Raw genomic sequence first — 15796 nt, forward strand, 5'->3', positions numbered from 1 at the left:
CTGAGCACTTGCTCTTGGAGGGCTGTGCATACCTGCCAAATGTGCCAGCATGGGAATACTGCCCCACAGAAGGCTCCGCTGGGGCCTGGAGCTCCATTCCTGTTCTGGCTCTTACTCCCTCTTCCGCTTTGCATTCTGCAGTGATAGCGTATCACTCTTTCCCAGATGTAGACAGGAAAATGCAAAATCTTGTCTTGGATTTTGAAGAAATCCAAGAATGGTCTCCTTTCTCAAAAAGCCACTAGTCTGTAATGGGGGAAGTGCTAGAAAGCTGATTATAGGAAAAGCCTATAAGGCACCCACTGATAGGACAAGGATCATTTTTTTTTCTTTTGTATTTGAAGCACCTCCTCACAGGTCCTGGGCATATATTTTGGAACCAATCTTTATAAAAAGCTATCTGGTGACTTTCAAGGATCATGGTGACCCCAAAGAAAATGGGGAGGTAGCTAAAGAAGTTATCTGAGAGCAAATATAAAAGAGAGAGGCCAAAAAAGAAAACTTGATAGAATCCAGGATACATAAATCAAGGTTTATAGGGGAATTTATTTTTATTTTTTTATTAATTTTTTAGAATTTAAATTCAGTTTACCAACATATAGTATAACATCCAGTGCTCATCCCATCAAGTGCCCTCCTTAGTGCCCATCACCCAGTCACCCCATTCCCATACCCACCTTCCCTTCCTTAACCCTTTATTTGTTTCCCAGAGTTAGGAGTCTCTCATGGTTTGTCTCCCTCTCTAATTTTTCCCCACTCAGTTCTTCTCTTTTCCCTTATAATCCCTTTCACTATTTCTTATATTCCCCGTATAAGTGATACCACATGATGATTGTCCTTCTCCCATTGACTTATTTCACTCAGCAGAATACCCTCCAGTTCCATTCATGTTGAGGCAAATGGTGGGCATTCATCCTTTCCGATGGCTGAGTAATATTCCATTGTATGTATAGACCACATCTTCTTTATCCTTTCTTCTGCTGAAGGACAACATTGCTCCTTCCATAGTTTGGGACTCACTAATTCTTTATCTGGCCTCCTTTCCCACTGTCTATGGGAAACGACAGTATGTGTGCCATAAAATGGGTTCTCAATAAATAATTATTGAATAAGACAAAAGGACATCTCTAATATTGTATGCTGTATGAGTGAGCAAAGTCAAAAATATCAGTCATGACCTAAGTAAATAAAATATACCTTTGATGATTCCAAAGAGGTCAGAGATCAGAAAAAAAAGAAAGAAAGAAAAAGAAGAACAGAACAAACTAAAAGGACCACTAAAGTGAAAAACAAATTTTAAAACAAAATAGTAAGAATAAAAAACAAAAACAAAAACAGAAAAAAAGGGGTGGTTGTAGAGAGAGAATATCGTCTCCCAGAGAGTACCTAAAAGGGTGTTCCTCTTGATTCTGAGTGTATTTTATTCTGTATGTTAGAAGATTCTCAATTCCAAATTTATAAAAGCCAGCAAAACTTATATAGAGACCCAACATCGACCACAAAAACAGAAACAGGATAAAAGAGGGGGGCAGAAGGGGAAGGAAGAGAGAATATAATCTCACATAATGAACCAACATGGTGTTCCATTTAGTTCTGGGTGTATTTTTGTCCTTGTGTTAGAAGGTGCTAACTTCCACCATTATAAAACAAAAGAGATCAAGAAAACAAAAAACAAAACCCCATAACTTGTATATCTACTGAAATTAAATTGAATACATTGAAAGGAATCCAATAATGAATAATATATCTAAAACATGTAATTGTAGAAATATGAAAGTCAAAAAAGAAAATGCTTAAAAACGAAGAGTTGGTAAAATTGTAGTTAAGGAAGGAAAAGAGAAAAAATATTGGAAAATTTTAACCTGAAATACAATGAATCATAATGTAAAAAACCTTCTACTTCTATATACTATTTTCCCTCAGTCCTGGAGTTTTCCAGTGCTGCTCATTCAGTAAACTTGCTCTTCTCTTGTTCTTCCAGTCCTTCTTCTAGGGAGGGGTCTGCTGTGCTGATTCTCAGGAGTCTGTGTCTGGGCAGAGATGCCCCACCTCTTGCCAGGTGCTGGGCTCAGTATGAACTTTTTATCCTGTGGGCCTTTGTTCCCTGGTGGCCTTGCCTCTCCCAAGTCAAAGGTGAAAAGAAGAAAAAAAATTGGCTGCGGCCAGACCTCCAGCTCCAGAGCCAAGAGCTCCCCGTGAGTACGGAGCCGCAGTCTTCCAGACCACACTGGTATCGATGCTCCTGGGGGCAGGGGCAGGTGCACTGATCTGCGCAGCTTGCAGGGCACCCAGCAGCAGATGAGTTCTTGCTGTCCTGTGCCCTCCCAGGGTCCTCCTCTCCCAAAGGGAAGGGCACAGCTGCCTCTGTCTATTGCCGGGCTCTAGGGAAAAGGGAGCTCCAGTGCCAGCCCACGTAATCAGATGGCTTCTCCTAAATGCCCCCAAGAGTTGCAGCACTCCGGCCCTTTACCAAGATCTGACCACGGTTTACGCTGAGCTCTCTCTCAGGCGCCCCTCTTCCAGGAATATTGAGGCTGTGACTTCAGGAATATTGAGGCTTCTCTATCCCTCCTTGATTCTGCCCTATTTCCCTGTCGAGCACTTTTCAGTCAGGGAAGACTCAGGCACGGATTTTTAAATTTCCTGCTTGTCCAGGGATCAGCTTTTGTGCCCTGGCTTCCGAGCTTGGCTTTCAGGCTCTGCATGTCCCGCTCCCCTTTCAGGCCCAGTTTGCCTGGTTTACCGCAGCTCCCCTCCCCCACATTTTTTTTTTCTTCGCTTTCCTACCTTGTTATAAGTGATCACTTTTCTCTCTGTAGCATTCCAGCTGTTTTCTATATCTCAGGTCGAATTTGTAGGTGTTCAGGATGTTTTGAAAGTTACCTAGGTAAGTTGGTGGGACAAGATGAACTGAGGACCCCTACTCTTTTGCCATCTTGCCTCCTCTTTTGTAGGGGAATTTTGAGAATAGTGAGAAAGGTCTGTTACAAGTAATAACTGGGTAAGGCATGAGAGATGCCTGGTGAAAGATCTAGAACTGATGCAGCTGTGGAGACAGGCTCAGACATGAAGCTGAACAGGTGAGGCATGGTTTAAGGGATTAGGGATGGCAGGATCCCAAGTAGGCTTGGGTATACAATCCATGGGGCTTCTAGAGAAGCCTAGTGTTTTGGAGGTAAAGAATTCCATTAGCAAAATACCATGGCCTCCTTTCCCTCACTGAAGAGAACTGAAAGTTAAATTTAGGATTAAAAAAAAATGGCATGAGTATTAGAGGTTGAAGATCCACCACAACTGTCCTTTGGAGTCCATAGAGCCCATAGAATTAGAGAAAGCCTGACTCAGTCCCAGATTCATCTCCTTACTGTGTGACCTTGGAGAGAGACCTAAATTCTCAGAGCTTTGGACACCTCATCTGGGAAATAAGTAACACTACCACCTTCCTCACGAAGGAAATGATCTAATGAATGGAAGGCATTTAGCAAAATGTCTGCCACTGAGTGATCAGTAAAAGGCAGCCAGAACCACACAGGGGGCCACATTTCTCTTGTCCAAAAAAGTCAAGTTACAGAGATTACCCCATAATTCCTGGCACCTCTTGAAATACCCCTTAGCTCCTCACCTTGCTTCCTTACCTACCTGCTCTGCTTGACTCCTGCATGATGACTCAGTTTCTACTTTTGCTCTATTCCTACAGGTTGGACCACTGGTCCTGGGTTTCTAGATAATACCCAGGATCTGGTCACTTAGCATCCACCACTTAGCATACCACACAGGAAGGTGGGGGTAGGATTTGAATACTGAAATAAGGTTTAACAGTAATTCATGAGGAAAAGTGTGAAAGTTATAGTTAACTATGAGACCCATGTGGTCAGCAGGTAACCACCTGGGAGGAGGAGTAGAGTGTGACCTGGTTCTCAAACTCAAAGTGACCAAGTATAGATGTGTTTGATTGTGGGCATCTGAAATGTCTGCTGTGATTTATTATTCACTATTTTTGAGTATTTACTGTATTCTAGATATTTCTTATGAAATGTATAAATATGAATTAATGTAATCAATAGCTGTTATAAAATGATTTTATAGAGAAAGTTTTATAAACCAGGAAATAACTTAAAGTCACACAATCAGCATGTGTTAGAACTGGAATTTGTACACAGAATTTCAAAGCTTAGATTATCTTAAGAACTCTACAGCCATGACACTGGATAAGAGTTGGGCTTTTTTCCTCAACACACATGTACATTCTCTTTCTCTGTCTCTCTCTCTCTCACACACACACATAATTAGCTAGAATCACATGCACACACACTCAGGAGTTCTTTTTTGGTATTTAATTTGTGCATTTATTTTTTTAAATTATGTTTCATATCATCTGATTTCGCTAAATCTCAAAATCTTTGGTTAGGAGTATGTGGTTCTCAAAATCAAAATAAAATAAAATAAAAAGTCATGTTCTTAAATTCTAATCATGAAAAAATATTCTGTAAGTAAGGTCTTTTGTTTGCTGGACTGTCAAAACACAGAGAATTGATTGGTTTCAAGTGACATATTTCAAGTGGAACACCATCAAACTAGAGTTTATTTATTGATGGTGAGCTACAATCCATGTGTCTTACTCTTTTCTGGCTGCTACAACAAAATACCACATACTGGGTGATTTTTAGCAACAAAAATTTATTTCTGGCAGTTCAGGAAACTGGAAGTTCAAGTTCAGGGTACCAACATGGCCAAGTTCTGGTGAAAGCACTTTTCTGGGTTGCAGACTGCCAGCTTTTCACTATATCCTCATGTGACGTTGCTCCCTGGGGCCTCTGTTATAAGGACACTAATGCCATTGATGAGGGCTCTACCCTAGGCCCCTCCTCCAAATACCACCGCCCTGAGGGGTATGTTTTCAACATAGGAATTTTGGGGTACAAGACATTCAATCCATAGCACTAAGTCACATAGGAAGGGTCAGAAGGACTAGGGAAAGACTGAAAAGGACCATAATAGCTGCTTTCAAATATTTAAAGGTTGTCATAAAGAAGATGGATTGAATGTATGCATATGGCCTTAAGTGGTGCACACAGGACGAGTAGATGAAAGTCAGTAAAGGTAATAATGAATGTTCTTTTATTCTTACATGCACAGTAGTCTCCCCTCATCTGTGGTTTTGCTTTCTGGGGTTCAGTTACCCCCACTCAACTGCGGTCCTGAAGCTGATGACCCTCTTTCTGATGTATTGTCAAAGGATCAATGGTAGCCTAATGCTGCTGTCTGTGTCATTCACTTCCCTGCCTCCCATCACATAGGCATTTGTCATCTCACATCATCACAAGAAGGGTGAGTACAGTACATAAGATATCTTGAGGAGAGAGGCTACATTCACAAAATTTTTAAATAGAATATTGTTATAATTCTATTTTAGTATCGGTTATTGCTGTTAATCTTACTTTTACTTACTTTTCTTAGGAAAAAAAAACATAGTGTATATAAGGTTCAGTACTATTTGCAGTTTCAGACATCCACTGGGGGTCCTGGCATGTACTCCCTTCAGATAAGGGGCAGGGGAACTGCTGTGTTCAGATTTTTCTGCATTAGGAGGGGGCATCTCGGTGACTGGTTGGATTCTAGGCACTGTAGTTTTCCAGCACAGGCTTGCTTGAAGATGGGCATCCTATGCCTGGATGGTAGGTCGGATTAATGACTACTAATACAATTTGACCCATTTAGCCTCATCATCCCCAAAGGCAGAGATCCTCATAGTTGTTGACAGTTTTTGTAAGAATCTGGAAGAGACAGACTACAGGGGGTGATTGGAGTACCATTGCCCGTGAGTTATAGGAGGGGCTGCTCGGAGGAGGAGTCAGGTGAGCAGGGGAAGGTAGAGCTGATGTCAGAGACCGACAAGGACATAACTGAGGGTCAATGGCAGCGACAGACAAGGGTATAGAGGATTGGTGGACATTGTAGAAAGCTGGAAATGAGAATGTATGGGCAATAGAGCAATGTAGGGAACAGAGTGAATAATATTAGTGCAGGTCATTAAACTACTGGCATGAGGTTTAAAAAAGCAAAATAAGTTTTTCTTATTTCAAAGGCAGGGCCATATATATATTACAAAAATCTGAAACACAAACTTGGCAATAAACAAACAAGCAAACAAATTCTCAGAATCTATCCAAATATCCAAATAGAGGAAACCATTAAAAACACCTTGGTATATATTCTAAATCCTTTTCTATGCATATTTAATACACACATTTACATTCAAAAATAAAATACACATACTCCTATTCTTCTATAACCTATTTTTTTCAGTTAATAATTTATTAACATCTTTCCTTTTAATGAAACATTCTGTGTAATTTTGAGAGCCAGTCATGTGCCATGGTAGAAATGGATGTCCCGTAAGTTATTTAATCCTGAGGTTTTAAAGTTTTATTTTTAGACATTGAAATCTCTTAAAATCATACACAGGATCTTAGTGTGTAAAACAGATAAAACAAAGGAGCAGCTCTGTTTGATGAGAATTACAAGGTCAGAGTCAGTCATATGTTGAAAACTCTAGAGATATGTTGCCAACTTTTTCTTCAGGAAGGTTGTGAGAGCCTATTTCATTATCCTTTTACCATTCATCATTGAATGTATACATTTCTTAGGCAAAATTCTGTCTTTAGATGTTAATAATATGCCTTTTGAAATTATTTGTGGCCATGAACACTTTCTCTGCTCATTGTATACTCATGATTCTTTCAGGATTTACTTACTTTTCTTGTTAACCTACATTTCTTTTGGAGTATTCTGTGTTGGGTTATTCTGTTTTTCTTATTGATCCATTTACATAGTGAGAGAAATAACCTGTAATCGTATAGCCATTGCCAATGGTAGTGGGCCAAATAGGCATCTCCTTTTGATGTGCATCTCTTCGTCTGTGTGGTGGTGAAAATTTTTTTATTACTCTACCGATCATTCACCTTATATTTTATTAATTGCCTGTTTGATTTCCTTTTCAGAGTTTTCAATTTTGGGGTGCTCTTTTTTATTTATTATTGAATTGACCTAATTTTCTTTATTATATATTTTTTCTTCTACTGATAGGGAAGTCACACATTTTTGTTTTTAGTATTTTCAGTAGTTACTCCCCAGTTTTTACTATGCAGAATTAATTTAAAGTCTAAAAATGTTCAGTATTTCTATAATACTGAAGGTTAAAAGACTAAAATGTGTCAAGTCACATCATGCCCTTTCTTTGTGTGTTATATCCTTGTCTCGCATTTTAATTCCATATTGCTTTAATACACCTTAAATTAGTTATTACTGTTGTCTTTTACACAGCCCTTTGTTGTTAGATTTACTCCAGGTACTCTCCATTTTCTTCCCACTCTTAGAGATCATCTGCATGTGACCAACTCCCTTGAACTGTTGGAATGAAAAAGTGACCATTTTTTCCCCAATTTTGATTGCCATTTTAACTGGGAATAGAATTCTAGTTTATTATCTTCCACTTATTCACTATAGATAGCTTCCAGGTGTTGTTTTACTTTTTATTTTATTTTTTAAAGATTTTATTTATTCATGTATATTGAACTGAAGACTATATAATAGTCTTAGTTTATGTATTTTGGGGCCATTTTATTCGGCAATTACAAAATAATTTTTCTTTTCCACAGCCTGTATTGTCATGGAGCCTTGGCCACAGCTTAGTGCTTCCCATTGAGTGTCTCCTCATCGTGGACACCTGTGGATTTCACTTTCTTTAATACAAACTTAGGTAAAATCATTTAAAATCATTTTTATTGTATTTAAGTTTTTTGTTGCATTTAATTTTGGGGGGGGGGATGATATTTTCTGTATTGTCATGGAGCCAGAAGTCCTTTGAATAAATTCATGAGAGAGAGAGAGAGAGAGAGAGAGAGAGAGAGGCAGAGACATAGGCAGGGGGGAGAAGCAGGCTCCCTGCAGGGAACCCGATGTGAGACAAGATCCTGGGACTGTGGGATCATGACCCAAGCCGAAGACAGATGCTCAACCACTGAGCCACCCAGGCATCCCTTACTTTTGATTTTAAGCACAACTTTATAATGCTCCCCTCCCCCCGTGGGAATCCCTTGTAAATTGCCTTATAGGGGGTCACATCCAGAATGGTTTTCCATTTACTTTTGCCAGGAGTCCAGCTCTGTCCAGCCTATGACCATGTTTTATGTTAGTCTTTCAAGTGGGCATTTTAGAACATATGGGGGCTGTACAAAGGTGAGCCCTAAATCCATATGAGTCATGGGATTAAAGGTCTCAAGATTTCATATTATCATCCTGTATCAATGGATAGATATTTCCCCCTTCTCACCTGCAACCAAGCCTTCTCAGGATCCTGGCTTTTATGGGAAGAGCCCAGTTCTACCTCTCATCTGGCTTGCACACGATGCCTGTATCCATCCTCACTTGGGCATGAGAGCCCACAGCCCTGTCAAGGCACCAACGCCCTCGGCCACAGCTTAGTGCTTCCCATTTAGTGTCTCCTCATCATGGACACCTGTGGATTTCACTTTCTTTAATATAAGCTCAGGTAAAAATCATTTAAAATCATTTTTATTGCTTTTAAGTTTCTTGTTGCACTTAATTTGGGGGGGGGAGTGGGGAAACGATATTTTCTGTATTGTCATGGAGCCCGAAATCCTTTATACTTACTTTCTATCTTATGGCATAATGATTTTCTTTGCAGACAACTACACAATTAATTTAGAACATATTCCAGAGATATTTGGATAACATACATTTGTTGTAGATTATACATATTGAAATATCTATTGAATCCAGTTAATCGTATTACTTAAAGCCTAATACCATTATTTAAGGTCTCTACATAAAGCATGGTGTTCATCAATTCTCTTATATTTATAATAGTCTTAGTTTATGTATTTTGGGGCCATTTAATTCGGCATTAGACATTCTTGTCAGTTGTGTCACCATAGTAAATTGTACCGATGTCAAAGAGAATTACAAAATAATTTTTCTTTTCCACAGCCTTTTATCTTCTATTTTACTTGCCTGACATTTATTTGCTCCCTCCCTGCTATTCTCCCTCCCTCTATGCGTCACTGTGCCTCTGTCTTTGCTGGGACATCTTACCCATCTCTGTACTTTCAATTACTCCCTATCTTTTTTTGTAAATCGGCATTGGTCCAGAGTTTGCTTTCTCAGGCAGTCTGAGGAAGATCTGGTCTTATCTCTGTTTTTGTATTTATACATTAGGCTTCCAAAACATATTCTTTTGCCTTTTATTTTTTGCCTTGCCCCGGTGGTCGTTTCACCTCTTTCACAGCACCTGTGTATAATCTCCATCAGGCGCTATGTGAGCCCAGTCATTTGATTGATGGGCACGTTCAGCCTTCTTAAAAGTGAAGCACCTTTGACACAGGTTCAGCCCCACCTACCTGCCTCCAGACCCATTCTTCTTCAAACTGTCTTTTGTGCTGCTGCCAGTGAGAAAGTGGTGATGTTAAAATACAGATCTGGTCCTGCCAGTCACCTATGGGTATGTCAGTGGCCCCTGGTGATGGAAAGCATACACATCCAGCTGCTGGGGTTGCCATTCACGGTTCTTCACTCTCTGTCCCAAGCTTGTCTCCTACTGTTCTCTCCTGTACTCATGGCTCCAGCCTCAACACGTTTCCTCTTTCTAAGGCCTCATGCTCTTCCCACTTCCGGGAATGCCCTTTATCAATTGTTCTAGAAAATATTGATGGGATCCTGTTGAGTGCCTGGCACTGTGCCGTAGTGCAGGAGCATGGTGAGAACACTTGGCCTGTTTCCTCCCCTCACGGAGCTCCTGGCTACTGGGCAAGACGGTGAAAAGCTCAGTTACAACACGGTAAGTAGAGGTGGCTATGGGAGCATAGAGCAATCTCCAGCCTTGACTTTGATATCCAGGGAATGCTCTCCAGGGAAAGTGAGACCCAAAGGACAAGTAGGGAGCGAGCTTGGCCTTCTCTCCCTCATGACCTGGTGGCTTGCAGTTCCCGCTCTGATTTGTCAGGCCTCACTTCCTCCAGGCAGGGGCAGTCCCCTCTGGGTCTGCGTGCTAGCTCAGTAGGTTGTACAGTAGGGTCTTCTTAGCCATAGACTGTGTTTATTCAAAGCCTCTTTGTTCCGTGTTGGACTCTGAAGTCAGAATCCACTTCTTATTTTTATATCCCTGTGCAATGTGCTTGGTGCCCAGTTAAAGTGCAGTGGAATTGGGTTCCTGGACCCTACTCTTCTCTTGCGCAGCACCTCTTCTGGCCCTGGCCTCACTCCATGCTTTCCGAACCTCTTTCTCTGGCCAAGCCTTCTTTGGTTGCTCTACTCCCAGAATCCTTTTCTGATTCTTCTATCACTCTGTCTCTAAACCCACTCCAGCACTCAGATGGTCCCTTCACTGGCACCCGTGTGCTTTCATCCTTTCAGGGGCTGTAAGGGCAACCCCTTTCATTCTGCAAAATAGAATGACAGACAAGTAGCATCTGCTAAGCAGTGTCTATTGAAGGTGGTAAGTGCTTTTAATAGCACATCTCCTCCAAAAGTTGGTGCCTGGGAAGGTGGCCTTCTTATAATGGAATACAATTTTTACTAAGAAAATGAGAGCTATTCATCCCACTTGGCTTCCTTATTTACACTGGCTTCCAGGAGGAAATTTGGATCTAACATTCAAGTTGGCAACTCTCTTTACATGATGTCTCTAGTAGAATTATTTCCTTCCTTCACCTGGATGTGTTCTAATTATTTTTCTGAATTAAAAAAGCCTACTTAACTTGAAGTGTTCATTTTACATTTTAATGTCAGAAAACATGTAATTACATTAAAAGAAAAATTTAGAGTATAACTATATTTTCACATGAGATTAAACCATACCTCCTTTCCCCCCAAATTTATTTTAAATTGTGGCTTTATTGCAAGTTATTGAAATCCTTATTTCAAGAAGGATGTTAACAGCTTCAGTTTTTCTTTGTTCTTCTCCCATCGCTTATTTTTCTTTCTCACAAAGCAGGCTGCATCTGCTGAAACATGTCATTTAGTTTGAGCTGTACTAGAGATGGTTCACTCAAACCAAAGGAAAGGAAGGGGAGGCCACGGCTGGAGAAGAGAGGGGACTTATTTCCTGAACACTGATTTTCTAGCCACCTTATCCACAGTATTCTCAAGTAATGGGATTTCCATTTTATTAACAAGGAAAGAAGCTCACAAAGGTTAAATGACCTGCCCAACATTTTACTCCTTTGTTTGGAGAAGTCCAACAAATTCATAGTTTATGATCTCATCTCATTGTCATTTCCTAAAATCTCCTGTCCCCCCTCTATTCCTGATTTTAGAGAAAAACAGCCCTGTTATCTGCGTACTCATTGCGGAAACTCAGGAGTCATTTGCACTCTCTCTGCAGCTAGTAGTCCTGCCTCTTTAATGCCTTTGCTCTCTTCTTTCCCGTTGCTTGTACGAAAGTCTGGGCTCAGTGGCTCTGGCTCTGGACAATTTCCATCACCTTCTTCCTAATATCCCTGCTTTCAGTTTCTCCCACTCCAGTCTTTCCCCCACGTGGGTGTTTTGTGGTGATATTTCTGAATGGCAACTCTGACAACATCCCTCCTCTCACTGCACTCTCTTGCCCCCAAGTCAAAGTCCCTTGCCAGCCATGTCAGGATTTTCACAATTCGTTTACCTCCTCTCCAGTATTCTCTCTCATATGCATCCTACAGACCAGCCACCACCAAGTGACTTACAGATTTGTGAAATCAGTCATGGGTTTTCATGCCTCCATGCCCTCTGCACTTTGCTCTGCCTGAAGTGTTCATCTCATGCATGGTGAACATCTGGTGTCCTTTGCAACCTAACTCAAATTTCTATTCCTTTCTTGTTTTTTCTTCATCCCATTATCAAAAGTGTTGAGCACAACCTCTTTCTAGTTCTCTACCCTGTACATATTTATATAGTCCTGTTTACTGTACTGTGACACAATTGTTTGGTTTTTATATTTCACTAATGGATTTGATTATAACTTTCCTGATTTTATAGGTTTTGCTCTTATTTTTGCAAACTTTAGATTTACGTATTTTATTCTTGTTGTATTCCTTGTGCTTAGCTGTGAGCACATTTTGGATTATGGTATGGATATTTTATTTCCTTCAGGTTAAAGGTTTATGGTCATTGTAAAATATTACATAACTACAGAAGATAGATGAAAGGCATGTCCATCATTGGGACACCTGCTGAGTTCATTGTAAGAGCAGGTGCTAGGACATGCTTTATTTGGAGGTGGTTTAGGATGGATTTGCAAATAGACTCAAGAAGCATTCAGCCTGGCGTTTTTTCCTTTGCAGTGACTGTTAGATTTTCTTACCTTATAAGTAGTTGAGTTTGAGGGGGGGCAGTTACATTACCCTCCCCTCTATGGGTTCTGAATAAGAAACTAGACAGGAATGAAAATAGCAGATTCAAATGCAATGATCAGTTTTATTTCAGGTAAAGCTGGATTGGAGAATGCAGCGTAGATCTGATGACAAAGTCAACTTCCTGGGGATCCCTGGGTGTCTCAGCGGTTTGTTGCCTGCTTTTGGCCCAGGGCGCGATCCTGGAGTCCCAGGATCGAGTCCTGCGTCGGGCTCCCGGCATGGAGCCTGCTTCTCCCTCTGCCTGTGTCTCTGCCTCTCTCTATCATGAATAAATAAATAAAATCTTAAAAAAAATAAGACCAAAATCAACTTCCTACTTCACTGCTTCCTTGGCTTTCCAGATTCACCCAGGCTTGAAGGAAGGCTCACGGAAAGCCTTGGCAGCTGAGACATACAAGATGAGCTGTCCAAATATGGACAGCAAGCCTGCACCACATTGCTGCAAAATGAAGAAATGATGTCACACTCTCCAGATCTCACCTGTCTGTAGACAGAGGGTCTAAGGAGGGGTAGGAGAATGCTCTCTTCATAGTCTGGACAGGGTTAATTTCCTATTTAATGCACCAAAGCATGAGTGCTGAAAGAGAGAGAGGCTGGTTCTTCCCCAAAGGGTTATAGGACAGATCAGTCTCCTAAACCTAGAGTATTAGGACCTCAGATACCTTGATAGAAAGAGTTTCCCTTTCATGGACAGATTTGGAACTCTGAAGTAAAAACCAGTATGACTGTCTACTTTCTTTTACCTAACATTTGTCATTGCATCATGATGGTGGGTAGATCAATAAGCACTCCCGACAAGGAGGACATATGGGTTAACGTCATTAAAACTTAATGATAAAGGATGCATTGACTTGACAGTCAGGTGTGAGTGCTCTGATGGGAAGCATAATCGCCTGTGAATTCATATGGATTATAAAGGATTTTTTCCCTGCAATTTATGGAGGGCTCTGGACCATGTCATCTCCACTCAAGTCAATCTGTAATTGCACATTTTGATGACGGTAAAGAGCAGTGACCTGAAGGCATCTAACACTTCTGTGGTGAGTCCAGAGTGGCTTGTGCTGCAACCATGCTTAATTTGCATGCTTGGACCTTTCTGACATCCCTTGCAGCCCTCAGAATTTACGATCCAGATACTCCTCCAATGGAACTGACCTCAGAAAAATCTTTTGCTGGGCTCTGACCCATATCTTATTAATTCATAGTTAGATTTATTTAGCTTTGACTTAATTTATTCCTGGTCTATGGGTTTGCATTCTTTTTTATTGCTAAATGTGCTCCCTCAAAGTGTGATGTGTTTAATTTGGTCAGTTCTGTACATTATAAAATGGTAAGGAAGAAAAAAAGAAAAGAGGAGAGTCCCAGTTAGGAGGTGACAGTGTAATATACATGGTCAGATTTTCACATAGTAGGTCTTTCACTACGTGAAAATCTTCTCCATGAGTTGAGATGGTCTTTAGAAGTAACGTTCTTTACTGATGCTCTGAGTGTATGGTGACCGGGCAATGGTTGAGTCCCCTAAGGCCAGGCTTCTCAAGAGTTAATGTGCATGCGGATCACCTGATTCTGCGGGTCTGGGGTAGGGCCAAAGATGTGTCTGACAAGCTCACAAGTGACGCTAATGACTGAGCAGCAAGTCCCTAAGTCACCAAATCAAAACAGCAACTCATCACAATTAATTTTATTCCACAGCATGTATAAGGGAATGTTATTCTCAGGAAGATGTTTAGGATTAAAATAATTAAAAAAAAAAAACCTTGAAAGTACACACATTTATGTATCTCTTCTTTTCATTAAATATATATCTGTTTGGCAAAAAAATGTTAGACTCTTTTGTACAAAAACAAAGCAAAACAAAACAAAACAACCAACCCCAAACCCTTGCAAATTGTCAATACTTGTAATAATTACAATGATGTAAACTTGGATGTCTGACAGCTTGACCATCCTGCGGAGCCTGTGTTGTAGCAGAACCCCCAGGAGAAGGTAACACCAAACCCGTAGAGAGGGGCCGCCTGCCACAGAGGCATTTAGGTTTAGTATATTAGAGATGGGGATGACGACTGATTTCACCAATTGTGCTTTCAGCTAAGGGGCTGGAAGGGTGTGAGGCATGAAGAAGGCAGGTGTGGGTTGGGGCAGAGAGAGGACACCCAAGACTAGCTGGCGAGGAAAGAAGGTTGGCCACGGTCACAGTGCAGACGTGGAGTGGGCATGGGACCTGGGACTGTGTCCGGGAGACCCGGTGCCGGCCACAGCTAGAACGAGGCTGCTGCTGCTGCTCTTGGAACCAGAGCAGAACAGCACAAGGCAAAGGCCTGCATGGAGGAAAGAAGGGACTGGAAAGCGGATTTCAATTCACATGGAACTGGTGGTGTGAGCGGACTCTAGAGAGAAAGGGAATAAGGAGGTGGTGTTTGGTTTTCTCCAGCAGCTAGGCTGTTTCTTCCAGACACAAGCATTGGGACACTCCCTTCGGTCTGATGGGCAGGTTTTGGGGCAGTCTGGTGCTACTGGCTTGCACCCTCCAGGGAGGGAGGATATGCCTGCTGGGGGTTAGGATGGAAGGGCCCCTTTGGCTCTCTTACTGGCGGTGGGTTTTGCTCTGCTCCCACCAGTAGACTGCAGCAGTGGGAAGTGACCTAAAGCAATGGAGTCTAGAAACAGAATCAGGGCAGTGAGCAAGATGCCAGGGAGGGGCAGAAGAATGTTGGGGGTAGAGGCGAGGCCAAAGAGAGTGTTGACCCACAGCTTCTCTTTACCGCGAGAGGGTTCCAAGGCGTGGGTGTGTTTTCATTCTTCTCTCCCATTAGCTAGATTTTCCAGTTTTGGAGGGGGCGCTTCCGGGCCCGGCCACTTCAGTTACAGTCATAGACGAAGTCATAGTTGCTGGGCTCCTTGGGGATGGGTGGAGGTGCGTCAGGGATCTGAATGTTTTCCAGGTCAAGGAGGCGGAGCTTGATTTCCATGCTGAGCAGGGTGTCCAAATCATTCCGGGTCAGCTCACTCATCATATCCTTCCCCAGCAGCGCATTCAGTCCGTCCGTCCAGATACAGTACTGGTGGAAAAGGAGGTGACAAGGGTAACTACTCACGACAAGAATGGTGACAGTGGTTAACGATGATTACTCAATGTGCGCTAGGCTGCGTGCTATGTGCTCTGCCTATAGCATCATTTAATAAAGTTGACACTTGTGTTTTCCTCTCTGTTTTGCAGATAAGAGGACCAAGGCACCGAGAAACCAAGGAACTTGGTGGCTTGGGGAGTGGGTGGGATTTGAACTCAGGCAATCTGACTCTAGTGCCTGCACTCTTCTGTGCAAATAATACCTTCTTATGTAACAGCAAAAAGATCCGAGTTCTGCATGACCTCACAAACCTCTAACATC

General features: G+C 41.7%; 1 protein-coding gene across 4 annotated transcripts in view; it reads right to left on the reverse strand.

Annotated features, from left to right (window-relative positions):
- Nucleotides 1–14073: 14073 nt before the first annotated feature.
- Nucleotides 14074–15796, reverse strand: part of ELMO1 (engulfment and cell motility 1) — a 525693-nt gene continuing 523970 nt past the window's right edge. For all 4 annotated transcript variants that reach the window (XM_038557346.1, XM_038557348.1, XM_038557347.1 and 1 more), the window contains one exon: nt 14074–15466. In XM_038557346.1, the coding sequence (XP_038413274.1) occupies nt 15266–15466 (201 nt within the window). In that variant the 3' untranslated portion in view covers nt 14074–15265. The remainder of the gene's footprint in view (nt 15467–15796) is intronic.

Source organism: Canis lupus, chromosome 14, assembly GCF_011100685.1.
Source record: "Canis lupus familiaris isolate Mischka breed German Shepherd chromosome 14, alternate assembly UU_Cfam_GSD_1.0, whole genome shotgun sequence".
NCBI lineage: Eukaryota > Metazoa > Chordata > Mammalia > Carnivora > Canidae > Canis > Canis lupus.